At 39.9% G+C, this 15,474-nt stretch overlaps 1 protein-coding gene across 1 annotated transcript in view; it reads left to right on the plus strand.

Annotated features, from left to right (window-relative positions):
* The window catches only part of LOC139967439 (nucleoplasmin-like protein ANO39), a 55,984-nt gene that overhangs the window by 32,384 nt on the left and 8,126 nt on the right, over positions 1-15,474 (plus strand). The window contains exon 10 of the mRNA XM_071971227.1: positions 5,141-5,224. Within this exon, the coding sequence (XP_071827328.1) occupies positions 5,141-5,224 (84 nt within the window). The remainder of the gene's footprint in view (positions 1-5,140; positions 5,225-15,474) is intronic.

Raw genomic sequence — 15,474 nt, forward strand, 5'->3', positions numbered from 1 at the left:
GTAGCTGTTGTTTCAGCTATGTACCTCTCCACTGTGATGCCCAAGATGTACAGTAAATATGAACATGTACAGTATATTTATGACTTATCCTGCTTGTCTATAGTATATTTTAAGTTTAGTATACATGAAGTATAGTATTTAGTATAGTATGTAGGTACAGTATTAAGACAATTGCCTACAGAGCAAAAAGTCTGCTTAAATTTGGTTAACTTTTGTATTCCATTTTAAATAGCATTTTTACTGCAGCTGTCAAAGTACTTATTTATCCATGCTGAGATATTGTCTAGTTTTTATACTCATGAATGGCTGGGAGTAATTTCGACGATCAGACCCCCCCCCCCCCTGGTTAAGTAGTGCTTTCTGAAAACTTTAAGCAATTTAGTTAAAATTCAGGGCGGATACTGATTATCTTTAAAATTGTCATGTTACAAAATTTCTAATTGCATAGACATATCTACCATGTAGGTGAGTATCACCTGATGTTATTAATGATAGTCAAATTAACATACTTACACCAGGCAAAGATTGTTTAGTTTACAGTGGTTGGAAGTGAGCTGGCTCTTGCCTTTTGATATCAAATGTTGAAATAGGTTAAATATTATTTCTTTCGAGGACACGGCAGTTCCCCCTTGTGATTGAAAGAGCTGTAACTTGTACCTGTATCTTGAATGGATGTTTGTCTGATCGGAAGGTGGATCTGTGTTTGGCGTCTCATTACTAATCCAATCGGGTCTGATATGGCACAAGTGCACACGTGCCGGACTTTGGTCCCGGCAGAGTTTGGTGGAGTCTTTAGAAGGGTGGGAGGTAAACACAGCCAGGTGTTGCCAGCTGTAGGTAGTCTTTGCACATCTCTTAAGTGAGTTTACCTGGACATCTATCACGTCGTCGAATGCTACCAGCAGAAACAGTCGTGGCTTGTCCTGTGCAGTGTCAGTGATCTCCCTCTCTGAGCCGTCGTTGTCTGGCTGCGGGCGGGGAATGGGGGGCGGGGTGATACCAGGGTGGTGTCGATGACTTGTTATTGCGGACTGCTTGCAGTGCTATGCCATTCGTTTTCCACAGTTTGTGTTTCTGCAAAGATCTGTGTCAGTAGAATGTTCAACAACATGAACAACATTATTCTCTCTTTTTTGTATCTCCCCCATTGTGGAGATGGAGCCAGAGAGGCAGGTTTTAAGTTAAAGCATGGTGATCACAGATATATGACTGAATTGAAATAACACATGTATACTCAGGTCTCTGTACAATAAACAAGATTTAACACAGAATAACAAGATCATGTTTTGAGGATAAAAGGTCACAGATTCATGGGGGGGGGGTGTCAGGTATCATGACATCCCCCCCTCCACAAAAAGTAAAAAAGGGTTTCACTTGTACACCCTTCAATGCTCCATTTGTGGTCTAAATATGCCTTAACCAATGCACCATTTGATGTCTAAATTTCATTTTTCATGGGGAGGGGGTGGGGGGTGGAAGGGAGAGGATGTTCCCAGATTCCATACAATGACCGAGTTGGCTTCAGCAACCTCTGGGCCATATTACCCCTTCTGTTTTAAAATCCTAAATCCTCTCCGAATACCTGCAGTGACTGAAATTAACTCGTCAGCAACTCACTATGAAATAATACATCCGCAACTTGAGCAATATAATAGAATATCTACTGCACAGTTTACTTCAGTTGGACGTTCTATATTTTGTTAGTCAGTCGTAATAACTTATTAACGACAACCACCTTGGATATCGTACATAGTTTCAGTTTTGCCTACATATCAGGTAAGAGAAAAACGTTGCAGGCCGCATAGCTCTATGGATGCCTTCTGTAGCGCACTTTACTGTATTGTCAACGAAGAAGAGAAAGACATCGCCGAAACGCTTAAATATTTCATCAGAGATATAGCAACTGTAGATTGTATTATGTATAACCACGGAAGTGTTTTGGGATATTTTAGCCAGAAGGGTTTCCTCCTTGTACGGCATCGAAGAGCGGATGCTGCCTGTTGCTCCATCGTTGATATTCGTCAGCGGGAATACCAAAAATAGAGAGACACTTCAGTTTGGCATAAGTAGGCAATGGAAAGAGGTAAGTAGTTTGTTTGTCAGCGATGAAGATACAAATTCCCTTTGACTTTTGTGGGAGAAAGTTTTGCAAAAAAAATGAAATAAAACAAGGGGCAAAAGCACTCTGAGAAAGACGAGGTCAAACATCGCGAAGATATGCCGATGAGATGATTCATGGACAAAACTTCTTCTTTTTTTTCTCCTGTTGCAACAATCTCAATTTAAATGACTCACCCAGGTTAAGAAAACAGGTATCAACAGTTGCCAACAAAAAAAGGTTCTATTAAGCAGAAGTCCTTGGCGAGATTGATTATTAACGTCACTTACTCACCGGACGATGTAGCTACCGTCCGCCTGACGAGCCGGAAAAATGTGTCATTTTGTAAGGGTCGATGAAAACAATTTAGTCCTACCTCGAGTGTACCATGTTTTCTTAGATTGCAAGAAGTCTTCTGTGTGACTCAGAGGATTAAACAGAAAAAGGCTTCTCCCCGGTGTCCTCTTCTGCGTCGTATCATTTGTCACGATCGTCAAATTGAGGCTTTTAGAATCGACCAGTTTCAATGCCGTGAACTTCCCAGTCGAGCATATTTCTTTCCCTTCTTTTCTTTTCTAATAACTCTGTGATCTAGAAAATAAATCATTTTGGGAATGTTTTTTTTTTTTACTTTGCTGCAGTACTAACTGTCATTTCTCGAAAATGTGTTGATGTTGTTGTTGTTGACTTTGCTTCTAGTCAGAGAGCAAATGGTCACGCTTGCTGCGAAAGAGAAAAACGAAAAAGGAGGAAAAAAAAGGAAGCTAAACAAAGCAAACACAGAGAGAGGCTAGAAGATACCTGAGCTATATGATTAATATGTACAATCCCTTGTAGCAATTTAATTACAGCTTTCTGGATTGACTGTCATATATGTATATATGTATTACTTGAACAGCTGAAAGTGTGAGGAATGCACCTTAGAAAAGCATCTGGAGGACGAAAAACATTGAGAATCTCATTAAGTCAATCTTGAACTTGCTGGCTCTGGAGAAACTCTGTGGTTGTCTAGACACCTTGGTGTACACTACTACAGTATACGGCATTCATCACATGCAAAAGATCGAATATTAAGAAATTGTCGAAATTTTGGCCATTGTTTGACATTGTCGGCACCCACCCGTCTACCTCAAAATAAATGTCAATTAAATGTAACAGGTATCATTTGAAATTATTCTTAAAATTTGACATTAATAACAATCTAGTGACCTCCAATCACACAGATTAAGCTATATTGGGAAATGCAATGGTAACATTATGCATAGATCTGCAGTAGTAACTCATTAAAAACCAATAAATTTCCCTCAAGTTACTCCTGTATGCCCTTTCACTTGTAGAAGCTGAATATCGAAACTTGTCAAGTCATGTTAACTCTTGTCTCTGTTGTCACATTTTAAATGGATGATACTAAAGCAGTGTTTTTTGTTTATTGTTGCCATCTGACAAAGCCAAGTAATACTTTCTTCTTGGGTGGGATGGGGTGGGGGGGTGGGCAGAGGGCAGGGGATAATAATGGTGTACCCCTCAACTTTGTTCAGCTAATCCTAATATGTCAGTCATGAAATAGCAAATTAATCTAACCACTTAATCCCATACTGAAAATAATTGTGTCCCACAAATTTTCAGGTTATGCTTTATTGCATTTCCTGGGCAGAACTTGGAAGTACTTGCTCACCCATAAAGTGTGACTGTCTTGTAGTTTTGACGGACAACTGTAACAGACACACATACCTATAGATCCTTTAACTACTGTGCATACTCCACATGGGACTAACGCAGTAGATTGTGCAGCTATGTAGTAAAGGTCGTACCAAACAGGAGTCACTTGAAAATCTTTATCGTATAGTACTGTTACTGATTGGGACGTATAAATTCTTTTTATACATCATCATTTTATTGATCAATTCCTGCTAAATACAAAGCGACTGTGTAAACATATATATAGGTAGTAATTGTATAAATAACTGACATTGCCCACCAAGAGATAAAAAACTCTGAGGGGGAAGTTCTCCGGTATTACTTCTAAATTTAGAACAGGTAATATATATATACATATATTTATATATTTAATCAACCGGCTGTAGAAATCTCTGAATGGTACCAAGTCAAGAATGTCTGGATGGGCTGTCTGTTAATAATAATCCCAATCGCCCTCCGAAACATCGGATGTTGGACGTCGTGGGGGGGCTTGGGTTACTCAAGCAAGGTGGCATGACATGATCACGTTAGTTTTTATTGAGGCATTTGAAGCCCTTAGCATAGCTACAATTGATTACTGAAAGCCCTTAAGTGGTCATGAAACACTCGAGAGCTCTCAGAGCTTAACGTTTATTGTGTATCATAAAATGCAGTCAATGTGCAAGCTCGTTCTACATTGGGTAAACGGTGGGTAAATATCGGGAGACGGATTACGAGGAACTGTCGAGATGTTAGTAACCTCGCACCTCGGTAACTATGGCACTGCGTTTCCTCCTCCCCAAGTCTCTCAGGGGAGGAAATTTATGATGGTTGATTGTTGCTAGTATTTTGAAATATTTGGCCGAAAAATCGATCACCTAGATCACCATGGGGGGCAAACTCTGGCTAGCAACGAATACCAAATATTTTAAGCTAAATGTGGAGGAGGAAGTTATTTGTTGTCTTTTTTGAATGGCTGGTAGATTTTGAGAGGAAGTATTAAGAGATCTCCCCCCAGAGCGAATCGGAAAGTGCAACTCGTGGAAGACAGGAACGTCTGCCAGTTAGTTTGTGATATTATAGCTGCCAACTTCCGGGGGGGGGGGGTAGGAATTTCCCAATCATTTGCAAACATTCCCTGGTTGAAGAGATTTTAAAAATAGTATCAACAAAGATTAAATTAGAAAGTAGTCGAGACAAGCAGTGTCATGTGCTATTATTGGAAATATATGAAAATAGTAAAATAAAGAATGCACCATCCAGGAATAGTATAAGTTTCCTAATATTATCAATATAATGTCTATGAATTTTGCCGTATGATATTTATGAAATCAATTTGCCTTTTTTTCTTTCTTTTTGTACCAGGGGGTCTCTAAAGACAAAGAAAGCCCCAAGAAGGAAAAGAAAGCACAGCTGTCTGTCGAGCAGATTAAAAAGTTACTCTCTCAGGTAAGGAAAAGTGACCAGTTTTATTTATGTTTACAAAATCATTAAGACAAATCTATTCAGCGTGACTGCACAACGGTGACGATGGATGGGATGCCTCCACCTATCGCAGTATTCGAGAAACGGGTCAGATGCAGAGGTACACTCTCCTCCGTTGGATGGTGACATAAACTGGCCGTTCACGGGGCAGGGAACGAGTGGGAGAGTGACACGGCCCGCCTCGTAATTCTCTGAACATTTATGGAAAAGAGAAGCCAGTGTTCATCCACGATGATGACATGGATATGGTTTCATATACAGCTTCCGTTGGCTTCCAAACCCACGGGAAATACCAAACTAACTTAACCAGTGCAGTTTTGTCATGCCCATGCCACGGTATTTCTTTATACGGCATATCTAACCGTCATCGTCCTTTGATGACGCTGAAGGGCAAAACTTTGAGATGAAGTGAGATTTGCGTAATTAGTTAAGTGTGGGGATCATGTTACCGCAACATAGGGGGATTAGTGTCATTTATCATAGATGTGGGTACATAGTTACACCATATGAAATCCATCACTGCAGAAACGAGAGAAGAGGGGATTTTGTACCACCCTCCATCGTACTGTAGGTGTGACTTCAATGTGACCATTTCTGCACCAACCCTCCCAGTAGATTCTGTACCACCTTTCCTTATGATGTTTTTCCTCGTGCCCTGATGTATTTTGAACCCCTTGTCCCAGGTCTATCCCTAGCTCTCATCAGGCCTGGATGCTAAGTGCTCAGTGCATACTCTGTACTATGTTGGCACTATGTAAGGTAAGGCCCTGAAAATCATTTTCAAAATACTTTTCCCAGACTTCTAAGTCTGATCTAGTCTAGGGTAGCATCCCTGATGTAATCATCATTTGGACTAGACCCCCCCCCCAAAAAAAAAGTTAATCAAAAAGAAGCAATAGAAGGGCAGAAAGAAAAGAAGGAATAAGAAAGGAATGCAGGAAGATTCCACTTTTGAAAGCCTGGTGTAGATTTGTAATAAACACTCAAGCCTCAGCCCCGTACCTTGGGAATCTAGAGAGCAAATAACGAGTTTCTTTTTTAAAGTAATTGTTTCTCAGACGTTAAGTGATCTGTTTAGAATGTTCTTCACAGAATGACATAACCTCTCCAAGCTCTGCCATGATTTGGCAATCTTTGGATGTTTAACCTAAGTTTCCCTTGGATTATCAAGTCCATGCTCACCTGATGGTTAAGTATTTGAAGGGTCTCATTCCATTCATCATAAACCTTGATCCATTGCCAGGGTATGGATAATAGCGAGCTATGAGCTCTTTTCTCTCTCATCTTCACTGATTGTACCTGGCCATTTACTGTGACCTAAATGGCAACTTTGAAGACGTCTCTACGGTGGGGCAGCAAACGTTATGGCAGGAGAAAATCTGCTGCTTCCCTTCCCCGTGTGATAGTATGTAGCGATGGTCCAAGACCTATGGGTCAGGACCTAATGTTTGGGTCACCGACGATATTTAGATCAGACGCAACGCCGTTTCAGAAATAATTTTGTTAACGTATGTTCATTGATCGAATTATCATAAAACTGCCCTCGGTGGACCTGTAAGCCAATCTCAGGATTGCAATGTCCCTTCTTCGAGCCAAGATAGATTAATTTTTAGCAAAGGAGCAGAGCCAACCATCCTGTTGGTATATTCCGGTGGCAATGTCATGATAAGTTTAGGGACGGGGCGTACAGTAGGGGAATGCCCAAATTTTGTCGCATCATCGTCCTAAAAAGGGCTGCGGAGCACTGGTTCAGAGGATGAGGCCGGGACCGTTGTGATGAAGATGCAAGCAAACTCAACCCGTGGCTTCTGCCACCTATAGTTTACCTCCTACTGTCAAGAAGAAAATGAGCGGTAAACATTTGCAAAATTGGCAAAGCACGAAATCTGTTCAGATTTTGACAGGTCTGTAGGACAAATTTTGCTAAGTTGTTGGTTTCCTGGATTAGTTATCAGTTTGTTTTCTTGACCCCAGTCAATAATGTAAACAATAACATCATTTTCGTAGAACTGACACCTTTTTTGGGTTCAAATAACTCGGACAACGGTTTCATCCATCCATCCAGGTTGACTCGTATCTTAACGGTTGCCCTCTCAAGAGACTTGTTAACAGGTATAATGCTGCAATGTTTGGATGACACTGGGTGTTGGGGGGGGGGTGGGGTTAAGCTCGTGGGAGCCATCATGTTTTTTGCCATGTTCTCCAATAGGGATGCACCGGATATCGGGTCCGGCCGGACTATCTGGCCGGATAGTGAGCAATTATCCGGTTCTGGTTCCGGCCGGATATTTTTCAAAATCCGGCCGTATCTTTTCCAAAATCTGGCTGGATCTTTTTCAAAATCTGGCCTGAATTATTTCTTAAAAAGGTGTTGGTATTAACTTAAATCAATGTTAACTATTTCCAAAAATTAATAAAAATATTCAAAGTAAGGAAAAGTTAGGTTAACATGTTTAATTTAATTTTCTCAATGGTCTGACCTAAGATTTGCTCCTTGTTTCATACTTCTTATTAATGATTTTCTTTTGTGTAATGAAAAAATCCTGTTCCGGCCGGATTTTATCCGGCCGGATTTCATCCGGCAGGATTTCATGTACTTTCCGGCAAAATCCGGTTCCGGCCGGATCCAAAACTTTGGATCCGGTGCATCCTTATTCTCCAAAAGATTGTCCTTTAAAGTAAAAGGCAAGGGGTTTCTTTTTTGATATTTTCTAAACCATAATCACTTTATACCCTCACATAAGCCCAAGTTATGCATTTATTTTTGCTGTCTTTACCAAACAAAGCTGTCAGATATGAAATATCTTCTGCATTACAAATAAAGTAGTTGGTATTTGCTTATGAAATCAGTGGAGTATTATTATGATTGGGGAAGGGGGGGGTGGATGGGCATGGGAAAGTCCCTTCTTGCATAAATGGCAAAATCTGCTGTCTAGAAACATTTGAGATAAGTTTCTCCCTTCATTCCTCTTGACTTTGAAGATTGGCCAATTTTTTCTTAAATTACCAGCTTTAAAAAAAATGATAAAACTTGACTTTTTTGCCACCACTTGAGCTGCCTAAAATCTAGGGATTATAGGAAGTGCCTGGATGGCAACACTCGAGTGTCGGTGTCCTGTTTGTTCGCTCTTACCCATGTGATGAACTTTCCTTTACTACTTAAGCCTAAATCTTGACTTCGACCCTTGAAACTTGCTCAATTTACTCAGTGGGGTGTTTACACACAGGATGCAAACGACTGTTACGATTGTAATAATAGTGGTAAATATTCATTAGGAACAAAAAAAAAAAACAATTTTCCTACATGGTAACTTTGTACACGGTCTATTTCAGTTGCATCTAGATGTGTTAATATTACAATCCCAACATCGTTTTTTTCCAGCACCATGCCTCTCAGAAAGTTCCAGCTATACCCCCACAAACATCCTCTTGGTAAAGAACAAATGTCAACTTCACATCTCATGTCAGACTAGATAAAAGTTATTCATTGTTGTGGATGTTCCCCCCCCCCCCCCCCTTTTTTTAACCTTGTTTCCTTTTCTTTCGTAATACTGCTTTGAATGAGAAATCTGTTTAATATTCTGGCCATGAGGTTTTCAATAATTAATAAATTGAAATAATTAATGTGCTATTTATAGTCTTTATGCTGGAGACTCCTTCGTCGTCGTCAGTTGGACAATGCTATTTTGGGTTCTCGTAAAACCTCCCTCCCAAGCAGTTTCATCGAGTGTTACTTAGCAACACAGAGATATGCACATTTCTTTTTCAGTCCAATTTTTTGCAGTCTGGATCAGCTGCCTAAATCAGTCGTAGACTAGACCATTTTTAGTAGCTAAAATGTGGTATGGAGCATCTCACATTGCTGTGTGTATGGAGCATCTCACATTGCTGTGTATGTTGTATGGAGCATCTCACATTGCTGTGTGTATGTTGTATGGAGCATCTCACATTGCTGTGTGTTTGTGGTATGGAGCATCTCACATTGCTTTGTATGTGGTATGGAGCATCTCACATTGCTGTGTGTATGTTGTATGGTATGAAGCATCTCACATTGCTGTGTGTTTGTGGTATGTAGCATCTCACATTGCTGTGTGTATGTTGTATGGAGCATCTCACATTGCTGTGTGTTTGTGGTATGGAGCATCTCACATTGCTTTGTATGTGGTATGGAGCATCTCACATTACTGTGTGTATGTTGTATGGAGCATCTCACATTGCTGTGTGTTTGTGGTATGGAGCATCTCGCATTGCTTTGTGTATGTTGTATGGAGCATCTCACATTGCTGTGTGTGTGTGTGGTATGAAGCATCTCACATTGCTGTGTGTATGTTGTATGGAGCATCTCACATTGCTGTGTGTATGTTGTATGGAGTATCTCACATTGCTGTGTGTATGTTGTATGGAGCATCTCACATTGCTGTGTGTTTGTGGTGTGGAGCATCTCACATTGCTTTGTATGTGGTATGGAGCATCTCACATTACTGTGTGTATGTTGTATGGAGCATCTCACATTGCTGTGTGTTTGTGGTATGGAGCATCTCACATTGCTGTGTGTATGTTGTATGCAGCATCTCACATTGTTGTGTGTATGTAGTATGGAGCATCTCACATTGTTGTGTGTATGTTGTATGGAGCATCTCACATTGCTGTGTGTATGTTGTATGGAGTATCTCACATTGCTGTGTGTATGTTGTATGGAGCATCTCACATTGCTGTGTGTATGTTGTATGGAGCATCTCACATTACTGTGTGTATGTTGTATGGAGCATCTCACATTGCTGTGTGTATGTGGTATGGAGCATCTCACATTGTGTGTATGTTGTATGGAGCATCTCACATTGCTGTGTGTATGTTGTATGGAGCATCTCACATTGCTGTGTGTATGTGATATGGAGCATCTCACATTGTTGTGTGTATGTTGTATGGAGCATCTCACATTGTTGTGTGTATGTTGTATGGAGCATCTCACATTGCTGTGTGTGTGTGTGGTATGAAGCATCTCACATTGCTGTGTGTTTGTGGTATGGAGCATCTCACATTGCTGTGTGTATGTGGTATGGAGCATCTCACATTGTGTGTATGTTGTATGGAGCATCTCACATTGCTGTGTGCATGTAGTATGGAGCATCTCACATAGCTGTGTGTATGTGATATGGAGCATCTCACATTGTTGTGTGTATGTTGTATGGAGCATCTCACATTGCTGTGTGTGTGGTATGAAGCATCTCACATTGTGTGTATGTTGTATGGAGCATCTCACATTGCTGTGTGCATGTAGTATGGAGCATCTCACATTGCTGTGTGTATGTGATATGGAGCATCTCACATTGCTGTGTGTATGTGGTATGGAGCATCTCACATTGTGTGTATGTTGTATGGAGCATCTCACATTGCTGTGTGCATGTAGTATGGAGCATCTCACATTGCTGTGTGTATGTGATATGGAGCATCTCACATTGTTGTGTGTATGTTGTATGGAGCATCTCACATTGCTGTGTGTGTGGTATGACGCATCTCACATAGCTGTGTGTATGTGGTATGGAGCATCTCACATTGCTGTGTGTATGTGGTATGAAGCATCTCACATCACTTTGGCCATGTTCACAGTAGAGAACAATCAGCAAAGGATCAGATATGGATCCCATCCTGCACTTGAGAGCAGTGTCTTTGGTAAAAATTTTCACAGGTTTTTTTGGCCTTACATTTAATATTTAGCATATGACCAACTTTCCATCACCTCTAGGACCTCTTTAGGACTGTGAGCTTGTAGAATTTGAAGAATTTTAATTATCTTGACTTGTGTTTGCTTCCTTGTTGTAGTAAGAAATAATTGTTGATGATATTACAAACATTGACAGTTTAAGAACGGGATTGATTGAAACTTCAATCGACATTGATGTAAAACCCTGTCTGAGAAAGATTTATCTTATTCGGCATCCGATGGGTTAATTGTTTCTCTTAAAATAAATATGGCTATTTAGGTAAATATTTTTGGCTCCAGGAGACAGTAACAGTGCTACTTTTTTTTTTTTTTAATCTTTTTCTTTGGTCTATTAGGGAATTAAGTTAGATTGTTCCAGTATAATTGAGTGGCAGTTAACCACTCCTTCCCGATCAGATAAAATCTGTCTAGTTGTGATCAGAGCTGACAGCATTCATTAGGGACAATGGAAAAGCCACACAAAAGATATGAGAGATGTGTTAGTAGGTTTTTAGGTTAGTAGTCCAGAAAGATTTAATCCCTCTCTTAAAAAAAATGGAAAAAAGAAAACGAAAGAAAGAGAGATTATGGAAGAAAAACCATGCCTTGATGTGTTTATTTAGCCAAATTTATAACGAGAGAAAATGGATACGGTTCCATAGATATTGTGACAAGGAGCCAAATTTTTGTGAGTCTCAACTTGGTTATTAGAAATGTGGAATTGATGACAGTCGTCCGAATGACATTGCTGCGCAGTGAAATATTATCATGAAAAGATTTTCAGAAGATGAAAATGAAATTCACCCTCAGATTGAGTACATCGTTTTGAATATGTTTTTTGGTATTTTGGATATCTTGGCCTTTTTTTTTTTTACTTGTTGTTTGACACCACAACGTGATAATGCAGTAGTTTTTGTAGAGGTGCTTTACCAAACATCAGGATTTTCATCCCTCCCTTGCTTTCCCCCGCCCCCTCCCCAGTCCAAACATCAAGTAGGGAATTTGGACTCCAACACTAAAAATGGTATGAATAGCTGCAATATGGGGTTCATTACCTCTTGGAGGTACTGTGCCACCATTTCTCAAAGTATATTTCATTCTCCAAAAAATTAATAAACTTTATCAATAAATTCCCAAATTGCCATGCACTATTTACAAGTACATTAAGTACTAATGTTCAAACAGTGTAGCAAAAAAACCTGACTACTTGGCCGTGCACCCCATTGTAAACTCATAACCTTGGTAAAATCTTTAAAACACCTTGGTTAACAAACCAGCTGGATACTCCTGTGGCCTTTGCATGTGGTGTGCATTCAACTTGCTATGATTTCAAAAGGAAAGGAAGGGACTCCAATTGGTGCTTCGTAATTCTGCAAATCCTGGAAAGGATATAAAAAAAATGAAAAAAAAAAAATATTACAGTAATTCTGCCAGTCTAACAATACACATTTGTTTTGGATGCATGATTACCAACTCAAATTAAAGTAAACATCACTTTGTTTTGGTATGATTTAGAGATATGTTGTGCTTATCTGTTCCAATCGAGTATGAACTGAACAAATATATTTATGGGTGCAGGGCATTAATAGTGATACATTGACGTAGGAATTCATCAGGTCTTTGAACCTAAACATTACTATTAAACAGTGTGAGCTTTGTGATCTTCACCTGGTCTATAGGGAGGGATTCTTTCCCTCCCCTCACTCTCCTTATTCTGTCCATTTTCCCTTCACTTTCATCTCCCCTCCTCCCCTTCCTTCCTTCCTTCCTTCCTTCCTACCCTCCCTCCCCCCTCCTCCTCACAAAAGCAAGCAATGTTCGTTAGTAATTTTTGGCGGCAACCATGGGACGTCGGCCCCTTTGTGATAAATGTTTTCTTTACCCGTACTCTACGGTAGTGCTTCAGTGTTTATTTTCCTTGTTTTGGGATGGAGAGAGGGGGAAGGGTGGGTTAGGGGCTGACATTATGTAGTGTGACCCTTTTAACTTGTGTATTAGTATTCAAATCATGAATAGCAATCCCATTAACAATGTTTTTTGGCAATGTTCTGCCAAGTTTCCCAAAGTTCACAACACACTGAGGCAAGGTAACTGGATTACAGGGTCTGCTTTGTGCCAGTGACCAACTCTCACCACATCTTGTTATCTTCCATAATGTGCTGGTACTTTGTTTGTCTGTATCATGATTCATCATATATTGCATTGTTTACTTTCTCAGACCCCCCCCCACCCCCATCCACCTCTCATCTCCATATACACTAAACATAATCACATATGCTTTTCTAACCCATTATTCCCATCATGTGTCAATTTTGCTGTTCAGTAGAGCATTTGGGTCAAACGCTAAAGGCAAATGGGCTTTCGGTGTAACGAGTACATGTTCGAGTCCTTGCCAGATTATGATTTTGTGTGCTTGGGCATGGGGCTTGATCGCCATTGCCTCTCTTATCCTAGGTGCTTAAGGTAGGGACTTTGCAAGGTAACGTGCGCCGGATTGTGGCTGCACCCTACAAGATGTCCCCCTAGGGAAGGGATGTGTAGACATGCTTTGCAGTGTCCCCAGGAGCGACTGTTTGAAATGTACACATTTTGTTTCGTTGGTGTAATGATTCAGTTATACCAATGTCACAGGCAGAACTGTTGTAATGTAAGAAGGCCCTTAAATTACAGATACTTGACTGTAAACCTTCAACTTTAACCTACAGCTGTTCAATCCACTCTTCTACGTTACGTTTGTCGTTTCCGATACAGCTTAGCCCGAAGTTGAATAACATCGTCAAACCGATCAATCAATCATAGAACATTTGTACATGATACATGATGTACACTTTGTCTCTTTGCCTCCTTCCATTCTGGATCGTTCTCTCTATAAACGGCGGCTTGATCATGTTTCTCACACATGTATAGACGTTTTATACAATCACACTGGAAAAATTGTCAAATCATAAGGCAAGAAGGCCTTTATATCGAGTTTATGTTAGGCGTTTTATTTGTATACCACCTATTGTTCACTCTGCGAGTTCAATTACCACTTGCTAAACTGTGAAGTTATCAGAGGATCTTTTGTTTGGCTATCCCATTGAGCACTTCCTGTGGGTATTCAAAACCTATCAGTATTAGTAGTGTAGTGTTGCTTTAGAAATCAATGAAAGATAACGGGTCGTAGGGCGTAATCAAATTAATTGTTGTATGATTAATCTCAAAATGTGGATCAAATAGTTGATATGCTAACCGTGGGGATCACCTGTAGGAACTCGGGGGAATGATCTTTCCATGCCTTGCTGGTACGTACAATCCCCGGTGACACTTCTTGAAGAGCCTGTGGAGAGTTGCAATCATTGAACAAAGTAGGATACGTTTGTATCGTACAGTATTATATTGGCCTTTGTTTCATGAGTGATGATGCATCAAGAAGAGTTTACAAAACAAATGGTTTTCTTTTGCATATATCTATTCTTCTTGTGTGCCAGGGAATATTTTGTCCACTACAACTTATCGCATCCCAAGTCGCTATGCAAAACGGTCAAGTAGAAATTGGCTATTATAAGTTCAAAGGTGTGTAGCAGTTTATCTTTTACACAGGAACCCATAGTACTATGACAGACACAATTCGGAGCCTTCAAATCTGGCACACAAACTTTAAGCACTAAAATTTTTCCCTGTACCTGAATATTTATGCTTTTCCAAAGATGTAGTCAATGGAGCTCTCTGGAGAATTTTTGATGCTACTGTACATATCCAGTCATAAATAGTAGAAAAGTCTGAAAATGTCCAGTCTTCTCCTTACATATGTCAGTAACGACACTAGTTAATATGAAAAGTGTCTGGGTGACGCAATATTCATTAGTCTCTGATGAACTTTTACTTGGTAAAACCAAATATGAAAGAGGGTTGAAATCTAACGTTTGACCGATCGTGACCTCATTTTGGGTAACTCTCGACGACGGGTTTGTTTGGTAACAATTGTTGAAACAAGAATGCGAAGAGCTTGCTTTAAGTCAGTCTTTACCTCAAGTCAGTCTTTGACTCTTTGAATTGCATTTCCAAGAGATTTCCCAATTTTTTACCCTTTATTAGAATATAGACCTTTTTTTTTTTTTAAATAGTTCTGAATTGGTAAAGGTCATCATTTCTCTTTGGTATTAGATTGACCATCGCTGACATTTTAAGATCAAAGATGGACATATCCACCTGAAGGTCGTGACTATTTGTTCAATATGCTAAGGTAACCTTTGGTTTGATTGATACAGAAAATAGCACCATGCCACCCCCAAAGGGCAGCCACGATCTTTTGCCATCGTTACAACCTTGGCAAGTATAGGACTGGAGCCAAGATGGATGTCTCATTATTGAGAGGATGTTTGCTATTTACATGAGCAATTTTCAGGAATCGGTTGACCTTCCCACAGCAACTTCTATAAAGATATTACAATACCTCTGAGCAGCTTTAAAAGAAAGCAATTTGAATTAGCTGAGAAACTTGTGGTACAAAATATTTTTGAGACAGGTTTGA

Source organism: Apostichopus japonicus, chromosome 5 (genome assembly GCF_037975245.1).
Source record: "Apostichopus japonicus isolate 1M-3 chromosome 5, ASM3797524v1, whole genome shotgun sequence".
Lineage (NCBI taxonomy): Eukaryota > Metazoa > Echinodermata > Holothuroidea > Aspidochirotida > Stichopodidae > Apostichopus > Apostichopus japonicus.